Source organism: Hyperolius riggenbachi, chromosome 6 (genome assembly GCF_040937935.1).
Source record: "Hyperolius riggenbachi isolate aHypRig1 chromosome 6, aHypRig1.pri, whole genome shotgun sequence".
Lineage (NCBI taxonomy): Eukaryota > Metazoa > Chordata > Amphibia > Anura > Hyperoliidae > Hyperolius > Hyperolius riggenbachi.
In genome coordinates, this window is record NC_090651.1 from 298341800 (window position 1) to 298357165 (window position 15366).

The 15366-nt window shown below is 43.6% G+C and overlaps 1 protein-coding gene across 1 annotated transcript in view; it reads left to right on the forward strand.

The window, feature by feature from the left end:
- Positions 1 to 15366, forward strand: part of GYS1 (glycogen synthase 1) — a 98718-nt gene that overhangs the window by 68452 nt on the left and 14900 nt on the right. The window contains exons 9-14 of the mRNA XM_068241144.1: positions 727 to 786; positions 6897 to 6975; positions 8821 to 8934; positions 11945 to 12071; positions 12897 to 12992; positions 13083 to 13246. Coding sequence (XP_068097245.1) covers positions 727 to 786; positions 6897 to 6975; positions 8821 to 8934; positions 11945 to 12071; positions 12897 to 12992; positions 13083 to 13246 — 640 coding nt within the window. The remainder of the gene's footprint in view (positions 1 to 726; positions 787 to 6896; positions 6976 to 8820; positions 8935 to 11944; positions 12072 to 12896; positions 12993 to 13082; positions 13247 to 15366) is intronic.

Consider the following 15366-nt stretch of genomic DNA (forward strand, 5'->3'; position numbering starts at 1 on the left):
GATACATTTTTATGTATTCTGAATATTTTGAATTAGGTGGCTAAATGCACTGTCGAGGAGCTTGTCTGTAAATGATTGCATTAACAAAGGATTCTGGGATGAGCGAGACACGCCCCCACTGTTGCACAGGCAGTCTGGTGACTCCTCTGTTTCCTGCTCTAGCTTTCATCTTCTCTAGCTTTGGACAATTTAATTATTATCATTACTGATCTAATGCATTGTCCAATGAGCAGACAGCTGACATGTGCAGCTCCAAACTGGAATAAGAAATCGTTCTGGTTGTGCCAACTGTGCAGTGGGGCAGAGGGATTTTTGTTGCTTTGGGCATATCTCTGGCGCTCCACATTTTTTACGCGTTTAAAAGTGGCCATAGACTCTGCCCAATGTGGCAAACAGATCAATTCCTCTCAGATCTGAATCTGATCATGGAGGGCTCGATTCCCCCCATACACGGCACTCAGATTTTCAACTACTCAATACAGTGCAGTAAACTGTGGGTCATCGATCTACTGCCGTATCTCATCGACCAAAATTTACTGTCTGGTCCAATCGTAATTTCGATTTTACGATTGATGTGGCTTGTTGCGTCACAGATAATCGTCAGATCTGAGATCTTAGTGATCTGAGTTGCCGTTAGAAATCGATGTGTGTATGGACAGCTTTTTAGATATTTATGCTCTCCCAGTGCAAATATCATTGATGCTGCTTTTTATTGTCTCTCCGTAGGGATACAGCCAATGCAGTGAAAGAGAAGTTTGGGAAGAAGTTGTATGAGTCACTGCTGGTGTAAGTAGCTCTTTGTAACAGAGCCCATGTTATGTGCGTTCTGATGTGCTGTAATTTATACTCTGAAACCAGTTAGGGGATGTTGTGCTGGGCCAAAATGAACTGAATAGCCTTCTATTAAAGCATCGCGAAGCACAGCATTGCCTTTTTGGTTTTAGTGGCACATAAAATATTAAGATTTCAGAAACTTGGTTACACTTTTTTTTTTTAATTACCTGTTAGTGGTGTACCTAGGGCATTTGACACCCGCTGCTGGTTATTATAAGACACCCACCACCCCTCCCAACTCCCCCCCCCCCCCCCCCCCCCCCAAAAAAGAGTGAGTTTCACCAGAAAATAATCGTGAAGTGGGCAGCATTTCACCAGAAGATAATCGCTATGTGGGCAGCATTCACCAGAAAATAATAGTTATGTGGGGTTCATTTACCAGAAAATAATCGCTATGTGGGGAGCATTCACCAGAAAATAATCGCTATGTGGGCAACATTCACCAGAAAATAATCGCTATGTGGGCAACAGTCACCAGAAAATAATCGTAAAGTGGGCAGCATTTCACCAGAAAATAATTGTAAAGTGTGCAGCATTTCACCAGAAATTAATCGTAAAGTGGGCAGCATTTCACCAGAAATCATAAAGTGGACATTTTTACCAGAAAATAATCGTAAAGTGGGCAGCATTTCACCAGAAATTAATCGTGAAGTGGGCAGCATTTCACCAGAAAATAATCGTAAAGAGGGCAGCATTCACCAGAAAATAATCGCTATGTGGGCAGCATTCACCAGAAAATAATAGTTATGTGGGGATCATTCACCAGAAAATAATCGCTATGTGGGCAGCATTCACCAGAAAATAATCGCTATGTGGGGAGCATTCACCAGAAAATAATCGCTTTGTGGGCAACAGTCACCAGAAAATAATCGTAAAGTGGGCAGCACTTGGGCAGGCTCGTAAAGAGAGCATTTCACCAGAAATCATAGAGTGCACATTTTTACCAGAAAATAATCGTAAAGTGGGCAGCATTTCACCAGAAATTAATCGTGAAGTGGGCAGCATTTCACCAGAAATTAATCGTAAAGAGAGCAGCATTTCACCAGAAATCGTAAAGTGGGCAGCATTCACCAGAAAATAATCGCTATGTGGGCAGCATTCACCAGAAAATAATCGCTATGTGGGGAGCATTCACCAGAAAATAATTGCCATGTGGGGGACATTTACCAGAAAATAATCGCTATGTGGGGAGCATTCACCAGAAAATCTGTAAAAAGAAAAAAAAATTCACTCACCTGGCCGGCTTCTGATGCGCAGCTCCCCCGACTATCCTCAAGTGACGATAGTCCTGCAGCCAGTGTAAATCTCCCGCGCTGACAGGCAAAGAGCAGGGCTACGGGAAGATGGCTGCCAAAGCCCTGCACTAGAGACACAAATAGTCTCCAGTGCAGGGCTTTGGCAGCCATCTTCCCGTAGCCCTGCTCTGTCTCCGGGATGCAGTCCCTACAGTGGGCTGCGGGGAGTTGAACACCTGGGGGGTCCTGGGCAGGCAGCGGGGAGAGGCAGAAGGAGGGGACCCAGGTGAGGGGGGGGGGATCTGTCCCCCCCTCCCCACCGCTGTCCCCCACCCCTCCTTCTAGCACTGCTCTTCCCCTACCATAGGAGGTCGTGATGACAACCCCTTGAGTGTCAGTCACCCGGGGCGCCACGCCCCCCTGCGCCCAATGGTAGGGACGCCACTGTTACCTGGGAATGATGGGAGGACAGAGATCCACTGGAGATCTGTTTTTGGGGTTTTAAAAACTGATGACTGGTATGCAAAGTTAAGCTTGCACGACACCATTTTAAAGCAGACCTGAACTCTTGCACAGGCAGAAAGGTGAGCACACAGGAATCCACCCTGTGTCCACCTTGTAATTTTGTTTATAGAGAACAGCCTGTCTCATTCACCCTTCTCGGCTAGTAATGAGCCAGTGTAATTTGAACTGTCGGCTGTCTGCCAAATTCTGAGCTAATATGAAACTACAGGAGGTTAACTCTTTGGTTACTTCTTGGTATCCTGGAAGTACAGACTCAGTAGGTGTAACGAGGACTTTTTTTTTGGTTTTACACTGCGTTTTCCATTGTAGTGCAATGCTCTGCTCCATGATAAATAGCCAGTTATATGACCCTGCGGCAACAGGGTCACATTTATAGCCCCCCTCCCCCGCACACCTTTTGCCACCCTTTGCCCAGCAATGTACTCCCTGCTGGACAGGAAATGCGTCACTGGGATTCCTGGGCTTCCCTGTTGTATTCCTGTTGTTCCACGCATGTGCGCTGCTCTGCTGCAACCTGCATATGTAAAATTTCTACATCAGCCATTGACTTTCATTACTTAAGTCACTGTGGAAGATTGATGGTAATGCGCTGTTGACTTTGCGACGGGTCAGCAGGCATTTCCGGCGCAATGTGACGCCGTAAGTGTGCTAGGCCCCAATGCCTTGCATTATCATTGTTACCCTGCAGTAAAACAGGGCAATGCACATTTACAAGGCAAGTGTAAAAGGGGCCTAAAGGTTATTATGCTGTTGCATAACTTCTAGAGCAGAGAGTAAGTTCTGAGTTCAGATCCGCTTTAATAAATTGGGTGCAGTATAAACAGGTGGTCTAATGAGAATCTATTAAAACTATGGCATTTGAGATGCTGTAAATATTACAAATGTAACTTAGATCTAATATTTGTTGGCTGTATTGATGGGGATGCTGCAGGTCGGAGTTGGTACCTGAATGGCAGCTTAATAGATTTGTTCAAAAATTGGAGAGGTAATAAAGGCTATAGATAGTCCCAATAACTGGAAAATATCCAAATACTTCAAAAGTATCAAAATAGTTTATTCATAATTTATAAAACATAAAAGACATATGGGACGGCCATCCCAGCAAACAGACATCCACATCCCACACCTCACTCCAAACGCACACTAACTATACTGGCCAGTTTGAAGTTTTTCAATAAGTGCACTGATACTCCATAGGGTGATGATTCAACCATAGTTGCTTCATAAATAAATAGTATAACTCCTCTGCTCAATGTATCAATAAGTCCAAGCGTGCATGCAAAACAAATAGGCAGTCCCGCAGTAAGCCGGAAAGTAACGAACATCCAATAGCAAAGCAAAAGACAGATGCAAAGCATAAAGCAGTTCAAATAGAGCATGTGAATCTCACCCAATCCTTGACTACTCCTCAGCTGCCCCTGCTGCGTGTTACTCACGATATGTAGAGTGTCCAGGAGCGGATCGTGGTCTGTAACCCTGGTGACAAGGTTATTATTATTATTATTTAGTATTTATATAGCGCCGACATATTACGCAGCGCTGTACAGTGCATATATATATCTTGTCACTAACTGTCCCTCAAAGGAGCTCACAATCTAATCCCTACACCTAGGGGACCCTTGATAGCTCTATCCAAGAAGCAGCGTGGTTCCAATATGGAGGATGGCAGACAACATAGCAGTGCATACAGTCTCCTGGTAATGGAGGACCAACAAGGTGGTGCGTCCCCTCACTGATGCTGGAGGAGAGGGAAAGTTGCAGGAGGATGCAGGGGTATGGAGGTCGCCAGCGGGTGGCCGTCTCAGAAGGTGCACGGCCCTAACATGTTTCGCCGGCTTCCGGCGTCATCAGAAGGCGTGGCCCTATACTATGATCCATGCGTACAAATGCATTCATGCGACTAATCAGTCGCGAGGGGCGGGAGCGGCAGGCGGAAATGACACATGCGCCCCAAGCAGAGGAAGCCAGTGCGCTCCACCACTCATGCATGCCGACATCTCCGCCCACTATACACGCTCGCCTTCCCCCCGGCACGAGAGTCCGCCCTTAGACAGCATAATTAAATAAACAAAACAAAAATCAAACGCTATTTTTAAATATAACTATATTCAAAAAGGAGGTAGAGCAAATTTCTTTTTAATAATCCAATGCCCCTAAAAATTAGAAGGGCTTCTAATGTTATCCCTATAGTGTCCCAACATTTGGACAGTATCATCCTGGGCACAAAGGGAAATCTTATAAATCTGGCTCTAAATGTCAACAAATGGGAGAGCAGACGTCTACACAGGACTCAAGTTCAGGAGCACCCACACAGATAAAACAGCAGGAGGTGGAGAATATATTTAATATAATATTATGTATAAGAGCACAGCTACAATTAAATAGGTAGAAAATGTGCGAAGCTAAAAGACTCATTGAGGCCCGGAATCTGACATGCTTTAAGTTCAAAGATCCTGCGTGTTTCTCGCTGTAGCAATAAACGGTCAAAATTGCCACCGGCAAAGTTTTATGGACTCTATCAAGTCCTACAAACCGTATATTTTCGCCAGTGCAAATTTGACACTGTCTCACATGACGTGCATTTGGAGTCAATGATTCCACATTATCGATATTCTGCATGTGTTAAGAAATCTGTTGCCACAAAGGTCTCTTATGCTGGGTACACACGATGAGATTTCCCGTTCGATTCCCGGATCGATTCGATTAAATCAAACATGTTCGATTGGATTTCGATCGTTTTTTCCGTCGATTTTGCATACCTATCATGAAAAAATCGATCGAAATCCAATCGAACATGTTTGATTTAATCGAATCGATCCGGGAATCGAACGGGAAATCTCATCGTGTGTACCCAGCATTAGTTTTGCCAATATAAAAAGCTCCACATGGACAGAGCAGAAGATATACCACTAACTCCGTCTGACAATTGGTGTAATGTTTTAAAGAGAAAGTCCTACCATTTGGAAGTGGGACCGTCCTTCCTACTCTTATGTTTCGACAATAGGCACACCCACCGCATGTGTATGTCCCCAATACAATACAGTGTCGCCTTGGATTTACACCGCCAAAATGGCTCAAGCTTAATAGATTTGCTCAGAATTGGGAAGGACAAAGCTTGCAGCTGCAGCAGTGCAATGGATAGGAGGAAAGCGTTCTGCTGAAATGCTACTGTACTGTGCAGCTGCCCCTCCCGTACAAGCACAGCCGCACTGCGCAGGTGCATGACTGCTCACGCCTGGGCAGTAGCATGGAACCGCTCGGTGCAAAAAGCTGTACCCAAGCGGCTCCATGCTACTGTACAGTGCAGCTGCCCTCCCGTACGAGCACAGCCGTACTGAGCAGGTGCATGGCTGCTCACGCCTGCATAGTAGCATGGAACTGCTCCGGAAAAAGCTTGACCCCAGCGGCTACTGTACAGTGCAGCTGCACTCCATCGACAAGCCCTTTACAAGGAGCTTCTGGGGGTGGAGGAGGATTGGGCAATTCTCTGGGGTATCCAGCAGCTACCCTTTACTAAGGGAAGTTTCTATTGGGGCACTTTTGTCCCTGACTTGGTATACTGTAATACATTGGATAGATTCTATATAAATATCAGATCCAAAGAAAAATAGGAAAGTAAAGAAGTGTATATTGGTCAATGGTTGGTTGTTTTATCATTCGAACATGAACCCACCACTATATTCATCCCTTATCTCATTGTGATAATTCCAGCTTGGATGTGACTCTTATCAAAATTGTCGGTGCAACTTATTGACCCAATACCAAGCTGCATTATCAAGTGCTGACATGTAACCCATACGCAATCAAATAATGTGAACCAATACATCAAACATACTCCAAGGGGCGGCGGGCACATATCCTAAACGAGAGGAAAAATGCATGCAAAACTTATGCAATCACATAAAAGATGAATTTAATTGAAAATGTTTTTCATGACTGCAAAAATGTATTATGTGTTTGCATAAGTTTTGTATACATTTTTCCATTTTGTTTCTCCTTTAACAACCTCTCCTTTAAGATATGTGCCTGCCCCTTTGTGGTGTATTTGATGATGACTCCCTGGTAAAAGCTAATCTGAAGTATGAGCAGTGGGGCTGCCCATTTTGTTTTCAATTTGTATTCTGTCTGTGTGAAAACCAGAATTATTGGCATCTTGTTAACCATCTCTAGTCGTGTGTGCGTGCGTTTGTGCGTGCTCGCGCATGTTTAATGGCTGCAGTGAGGCGAGGTGGGGGCTGCAGTATGTGAATGTGGATCCCATAACTGGAGATCTGTGAATGAACATGCAGTTTTATATTGCAGGGGAAATTTGCCTGACATGAACAAGATGCTGGACAAAGAAGATTTCACTATGATGAAGAGAGCCATCTTTGCCACTCAGGTATGTGGCCTTAATGGTTGCGATGAGGAGAATGTGACACTTAGTGGTCCACCCTGGCTACTGAAAGAAACCAAGGCACAGACATAACTAGAAATCGCAGGGACCCATTATATAAGAATGAGGTCACTGGTCCATAAGCAGGAACATACAGTACAAAGTCTGAGTGGCCAGATGTTAGCAGAATATGGGGATATCTCTGTGCCCAATACCTTAGTTATCAGTAGTCACTAGTTATAGATTTGTGGGGTTTAGTTTCAGTGCCCCGGTGAGTAATTGTCAGGCACTGGACACTGCAGCTGCACCAGGTTGGGGATAGTGAGTTTTTGCTAGGTTTAGGTACCAGTTAGGAGGATTTGTGTAGGAAATGGGCCTAGGGGAGGTAATTTGTTGTTACTTAGGTTAGGCATAAAACCGTTAACCCTTTGCACACTCACATGCAAATGTTTAAACAAATGCATTCACATGGGTTAGCCAACCAGGCACCAAAGCTCTCCCTACAGCTAAGTTAAAAGCCGGGGTCTTAGTTACAAAAAAAATGTATTCTCTTGCGTAGTCACTTACAACACGCAGAGGTACCCAGGTATTCGTAGGAGTCCTAACTCTAGCCCTGTAGGTGGCAGGTGTCCTGACTCTACTGTAGATGACTACGCAAGGCTGTTAACTTGGCTGTAGGGAGAGCAATGGTGCCTGGATGATTGATCCATGTGAATGCATTTGTTTCAACATTTGCATGTGAGTATGCAAAGGGTTAACTGTTTTTTTTGCTATTTCTATGGCCACACCCCCTTTGGCACCACCCTAATAACGTATTTAAATGCCCTAACTTGAGGGGTTGTGCCTGGCTATTTGTATCTTTTTTTTTTCTTCTTTTTTTTTTTTTAGTTAGGCATAAGGAAATAGTTAACACTGTGGGTGGGGCAGTTGGGGTTCTTTTTTCACGAAGAAGATAATGTTGTGAGGACTGTTCAAATTAGTTATAAAGGGACTAACATTGAAGGGGATATTAAGTTTAGGCATCAGGGTGGGGTTAACATTGGGGTAAGGTGTCAGCAGGGCCAGATTTACCATAAGGCACTGTAGGCATGTGCCTACAGGCGCTTTATGATGGAAAGCTGTCCCACTTCCCTCCACGAGTCCTGAGCAGAGTGTAAATGAGAGGTTACTCACATGGCTCTCGGCGTTTCACTAAGGCACCTCTAGCTACTTAATACCGAGGGTACCTCTGGCTACCTTATTTCTTTATTTATTGTATTTATAAAGCGCCAACATATTACGCAGCGCTGTGTGCTGATACCTAATACTAAGGGGCACCTGTAGCTACCTACACTGGGCAGGAGAAGTAGAGAGGTGGCATTGGGACCATCCAGCACACTTGTGGTGCGGTTTGATGGGGGTTTGTAGGTCCATGGAGGGTGAAGTCTAGGGTGCTAGGACATCTATGCCTGTAGGCTCCTGTGATGTAAATCCGGGCCTGGGTATAATGATGGGGTCACTGTATTGCCCATTATAAGATCCTTCCTCACCCTGATTTGAATTCTGAAATGTATCACAGGTGGCAACATATTTACTGCTGGCAGGTGCAGCTCTGCAGAATGTTTGTACACTGAGTTCTGAAGCCAGCAAAAAATATACCTAGACCTCCATGATGCTCTGTATGCTTCACTCTATGGGATGCAATGCGAGGAAAAGGTGCATTACTACTTTCCTGTTGCGTTGCATTCTTCCTTTTACAGGGGATGCGCACTTTGCATCTAGCCTAAATTATTGATTGATTTGTATAGTTGTGTGCATAATATTTTAAATGTCATGGAGTCATCCTTTTAAATTAATCGGTTTTCTCCACAGAGACAGTCATTTCCTCCGGTCTGCACACACAACATGCTTGATGACTCCACTGATTCAATCTTAAACTCTATTCGAAGGATCGGCCTCTTCAACAGCAGCTCTGACCGTGTCAAGGTAAAAGCATAAGGCCCCATTTACACTTAATCAGTTGCTCTCAGTTATAACTGAAAGGACAACTGATTTTTTTAAAGCGATGCCCATGTTTCCCAATGGCTCACTTCACACTATATGTATTTTTAATGAAAGATTTTTCATAATGCACTGCTATAGAGAAGGAAAAAAAAGTGTACCAACTGATTAAGTGTAAATGGGGCCTTAATGTGACTTCCTCCCATTATTACTAGTTCTTTGCTAAAACTAAGTTTAGGCATATTTTTGAAGCTCTAAAAATTGATCAAGCTCTGCAAGTTTACAAAATTGTGCACCAAACTTAGTATCCCTGGCAATTAATGAATATATTAAATTGTAGTCCTCCTCCCCAATTCCATCTGAGCTGCACTGGCTTTTGAGAGTGGAGGTGTAACTGCAACTCCCCATCCCACCCAGTCAGGATGCAGGAAGGGCTGAGCTGCCACTCAACCAAACTTCCATTGTAGTAAATCAAGGGAGTTAATTAAATGTTTGTTTTGGACAGTGGATGTCATTCTTTTTTTAATTGCATATAATCATTAATTCTTGTATTCCCTTTAAAAGTGCCAGAAGGATGTGAAGAGATTCAGCTTATGCTGGCATACCAATTCTTTTATTTAGCTGTGTACAGTCTATGGTCCAATTGTATTCCTTGTTATTAGTACCTTGTTCTAGCTTTGTTTTTCTGAGTTTTTTTTGTTAGCCAATTGAAAAATAAAAATCTCAAACAAAAAAATAAAAACTATTATTGAAAAAAGTGCCAGAAGGACATGCTTAGGTGCCAGGATGGAGTTCTTGCTGTATGTAGTAAATTAATCTACAGCTAGATGGCAGTGTTGACTGCAATATTGGTGTGATCTTTCCAGTTTATAGAAGTGGTTTTCTCTCAGGTCACACAGATTTAGGCCCTAATCCAATAACTTTCTCCTAAATTTTCTCCTTGGCACGCCAGTTGTGACAAACCAATACATCATGCATCTGCCTCCCTGAGTTATGCTTAGAGCTGTCAGAGTATTGCAATGCCTCATGGGACTTTTAGTTCCACCACAGCTGGAGTGCCAAGGTTAGCCATCACTGTCCTAGGAGATAATTTTTCATCTTACCTAAAAAATTTATTTTCAACACTTAGCAAATGAAAATGTAAAAAAAAGTAATAAGCTTATTTTCTTGCCTGCTGGGAGGTATTTTTCGGTAAGGTTTGGATATATCGGTAACTCCTTGGAGGGAAGCGGGCTATGTGGCCTCCAGGCATTAGTGGGCAAAAATGGGTGCTGCCATTGCCCCCCCAACATAATGTAGCAGCAATTCGCCGCTAAAGTGGAAATTTGGGCGTCCGATAACCTGTTTCGTTTTATGTAGAAACATACGATAAAAGTTTTAGGTTTGCAATAACTTACGCCCTTCATTTCAAGTGTATAAACTTATTCTAACTGCATATTATAGAATAGACAACTGTTTAAAATTTGCTTGAAATCTCATGTATCGATTTAGCCATATTACGAAAATGACTGCTCAGTGGCCGCCTTGATTCATAAAGCACTACCGCATTCGGTAATGCTGAAAACAGCTGACTTAACCGAGCACTTAGGGAAATGTCAATACATAAAGGCTGTTACCACATGAAAAACTGATCAGTGAGGTAAATTACCAACTTGTGCAGTAAATACCTCAACAAATGTCAGTAAATGTCAATTCATAAAGTATAGATGATGCCGTAAAATCCTGAAAATTTACCGGCAGCTCTGGTGTGGCGAAATGAGTGGAGACTGTGCAATACTGTGGGAAGCCAGCATGACTCACACAAGCAGAGAGGGATAAGCTATGACTGACAGGAGCAAAAGCCAATAAAAACAGCCCTTGTCTCCTGCAAGTCGGAATGATGAATTTTGATTGGACCCGAAGCCTTCTCCGGCAGGTCTAGCTTCTCTACCCCCAGGCAGTGAGCAGAGAGAATGGAACAAAATAAGTTTCCCCTGCCTCCCTTCGGCAGTTTAACCTCTTTTGTTCCGGTTTGAAGATGCAGAGTAGCTAGTGGGGAAATCACCTAAGCAGGACATGTGTAAATAAATAAAATGTTAAGAAAGACTGATGGACAAATTCAGAGCGAGCAGGGGAAGTATAACAAACAGTATAGCAAAACATGTACATCTAAAGGGATGTCAGGATGCCTCTTACTATTATAATGCTGTCTCTGCACGGAGTTTTTATCTATTGAAGCAGGTAAATTACTGCATTTCTACCGCACCTGTGAACATTTTTATGAATTGGCACACAAAAGTCTAAAATACCCAATGCAGTGATTTACCGAGCACTTTACATTTACCGCACTGTGCTCTATGAATTGAGGCCAAAGCCGGTAATTCAACATGGTTGTCTAAACCTTGCAGGGATGGCCCCGACAGGCTGCTTTTGTGGAGAAACTACCATGCGTTCAGCTGTCCAATACATCACTGAGAGCTTCAGAAGCCCCAAATGGCACCAACTGAAGGCATTGTTCCCATCCTTACCCCTCCTGCTAGGAGCTGCTCTGTCATGTGTCACGCCGTCACCCCTCCTCTCCCCTTCATACACCACAAACCCTGTGGGCAACAATATGTATGCGTGTGTGCACTCCCATTATTCTAAGGCTAGGGACACAGATACCAGATGTGGGAAGCTGATTACTACCTAATATGAATCTCTTTCTGTGTGCTGCTCTGGATATTAGCACAGATCTCACCACACCTACTAACTTTGTATGCCCACTACAGTACAAAGTTATAAAGCCTCTCTCTGGTGCTCTTCCTCCAATTCTGTACTCCGCCCACATGATCTCCTGACCAGTGTGTAATCGTAATCGTGTGCATCTGGAAAGCCTCAGTTTTTTCCAACACCTTTTAAATATATTTCTATTAGATTCAGTTGTCTTTTATTGAATATAGCATGTATTTTTTAAAAATGATATAATGTACATGTAGCTTTGGTTAATCTCTTTTCTCCTGTTTCTTCCCTGCAGGTCATTTTCCACCCAGAGTTTCTCTCTTCTACAAGCCCTCTCTTACCAGTGGATTATGAGGAGTTTGTACGAGGATGCCATTTGGGGGTCTTCCCTTCATACTACGAGCCTTGGGGGTACACGCCTGGTAAGCCCTGGCTGTCTGTCCCACCAGTTCTGCACTGTACATAAGCAATTGTATATATTACATCCACCTTACTGGATAGCCATAGAAGCCTGTACTTTCTCCCCACATTACTATGCTTATACCAGTATTTATTAGATTTGCATTATTTATTTCTGGCCTAATGTCCCACATTAAATTTGAGAATGCAGTCCTGATTTACATTATTATTATTCAATTGTTGGTCTAAGGGCCCTTTTACACCTAATCAGTTGCTCTCAGTTAAAACGGAAAGAAAACTGATTTTCAAAGTAATGCCCATGTTTTCCTATGGCACCTTTTACACTTAACGCGTTTTAACTGAAATCTTTGTCACAATGCACTGTTATGGAAAAAACGCGTACTAACGCACACCAACTGATTAAGTGTAAAAGGGGCATAATTCGAAGGCCAAAATTACAGTAGTGTGTACAGTCCTCCTTAATGTCCTTTTTATAGGCGTCATCATTCAATAACTCATTCAGCTGTTAGGTGAGAGTGCAAACCACTACACCACCGTGCTGCATACAAATGTAGCTCATGCTGCTCCACCCACCAGCATTCAAATGTAGTTCATGCTGCTCTACCCATCAGCATACAAATGTAGTTCATGCTGCTCTACCCATCTTAAATGTGGTTCATACTGCTCTACCCATCAGCATACAAATGTAGTTCATGCTGCTCTACCCATCAGCATACAAATGTAGCTTATACTGCTCCACCCACCAGCATACTGACCTACCGTTGTTGTAGCTGAACTTATGGTGCTGTCCTGTGACCGGCATGTACTAATAATGGTTGTTCTTCCAGCTGAATGTACTGTCATGGGGATCCCTAGCATTTCTACCAACCTATCAGGATTTGGGTGCTTCATGGAGGAACAGATTGCTGACCCCTCAGCCTATGGTATGCAGAGCTTTATTATATTGTATAGCATTTTTGTGATCTTTTTGTCATTCTCTGCACTATATATTCTGGTTGATTTCTGTCTCGCAGGAATCTATATCTTAGACCGGCGCTTCCGTTCGGTGGACGACTCCTGCACCCAGCTCACCTCCTTCCTGTACAGCTTCAGTCAGCAGACCCGCCGTCAGCGTATCATTCAGAGGAACCGCACAGAGCGCTTGTCTGACCTTCTGGACTGGAAATATCTGGGCCGGGTAAGATTTGCATTAAGAGGTTTCATTATTTACTGTTCTCTGTAGACTTGATTCTGCCCTTGCCATCCTCCACCATAGCATACGTATGACCTTACACCTTACGTATGACCTTATCTTGGTACGTGCAGACTCTTAAAGGGGATCTGTAGTGAAAATAAACTTATGATTTGTAAGTGTACAGCTAAGAAATAGAACATTAGTAGCACAGATAGGAGTCTCATATGGTAACCAGTACAAGAAGAGTTAAGAAACTTCAGTTGTTACCTATGCAAAAGAGCTTCTCTGAGCTCTCTGACCAGTTTTCTGAGTCCGCTTCAAATAAGATTTTTACTGCAGGTTGAAAGGGGCATTAGCTCTGTTCTGTTTCATAGTTTAAAATACAGTGTGGTTTGTAAATTGCAAATATGATAGAATGATGCAATGCTATAAAAAAGTTATATACCTAAAATTAAAAACATGAGACTCTTTGTTACTACTGTTCTGTTAACTATCTGTACTACACATACAATTCATTTTTAACATACGGTAAGTTATTTTTGCTTCAGTTCACTTTCTTTATCCAAAAATAGAAAGGTCCTGCCCCTTCCCTTTCTACAGATCTTGTGGCTACTACAGGGCTACTACAGGGCCAATCACCATTGGACAAGGATTTATCAACTCTGTAGATTGCTGAAGAGTAAGGCATAGGCAATGGGTGGACAACTGTATAGTTTCTATCAAATTGCCCTAACCCATCATGATCATTTTAAGAAGTGATTGCCTAAACTGCACACAATTTAAGTATCCATTTGCCCCATCCCCAGTATGTTTGACAAACTGACTTCCATCTATAAGTGAAATAAACCAAACTATGCTGAGAAAAAGCAGATCTGCTTCAAAACCCTTAAAAAAAACAGAGATGTCGCATTGCAAAGATTTTTTACTTACTGGAGAAAGCCCCGGGTCTGAGGTAAGCCGACTGAAGAAGCAGAAAGCCTGGGTGTGAGGGATTGTTGGCGATGCTCAGTGCTCTGCAGCGCAGTCTGAAGTTGTAGAGGAGGTCCAGAGGGGGATGTGGTTTCCCGGTTATCCTCTCCGCTGATCTGGTGACCCTCTGTAGTTTGTGTCTGTTCCTGGCGGAGGAACCGGCGTATAAGACCAGGATGTAGGAGCAGAGAACAGATTCAATTGTGGCAGAGTAGAAGCTTGTCAGAACTTCTTCAGTTGGCGGAGGAAGAATAGCCTCTGCTGGGCTTTCTTCTGGGTGCAGGCTGTGTTGGCCTTCCAAGTCAGATCATTAGAGATGGTGGTGCCCAGGAAACATTGCACAGGAAACTCTTTCAACATCCATGCCGTCAATGTGGATTGGAGGTGGGGTGGGAGCGTGGTTCCTAAAGTCTACAATCATCTCAACAGTTTTTACAGTGTTGAGGACCAGGCCATTCTCCCTACACCAGTGGCAGATTATATCAACGTGGTGGAGTTACTCTTGCTAATTTTTGGTGATGAGGCCCACTATGGTGGTGTCGTCGGCGAACTTACCACCGTCTATTTAGTCTGTACATCGCTGCAATCTACGGCAGCGCTGGACTGGGGGCAGCCGTGTGACACGGCTGTCCCCCTGGGTGGCAAGAGAGCAATCAGCTCTCATTGGCTGAAGCCAATGACAAATGATCGCTGGCTAGGGGAGGGAGGGATTGGTAAATTAAAAAATAAATACATTTTATTAGAAAAATAAACAGAATTTTTTTTTATAAAAAAAACAAACTAACATTGGGGGAGCGATCAGTCCCCATTAACAAAAAGCTCTGTCGGTGGGCAGAAAAGTGAGGTGGAATCACTTGTGTGCTGAGTTGTACGGCCCTGCAGCGAGGCCTTAAAGCTGCAGTGGCCTATTTTGTTAAAAATGGCCTGGTCTTTAGGGGGGTTTAAGCCCGTGGCCCTTAAGAGGCCCGTGTGTTGGTAGCCTGGGATCTGTTCCTGAGGAAGACTGTTATCCACAGGCATAGGGTAGGGTGGACCGCGAGTGCAGCAAGGTTCTCTAGAAGTATTTAGAGGCTGATGGTGTTAAATGCTGAGCTAAAGTCTAGTAGGAGGATCCTGGTGTATGAGGCCAGTCTATCCAGGTGGTTGTTGACGAG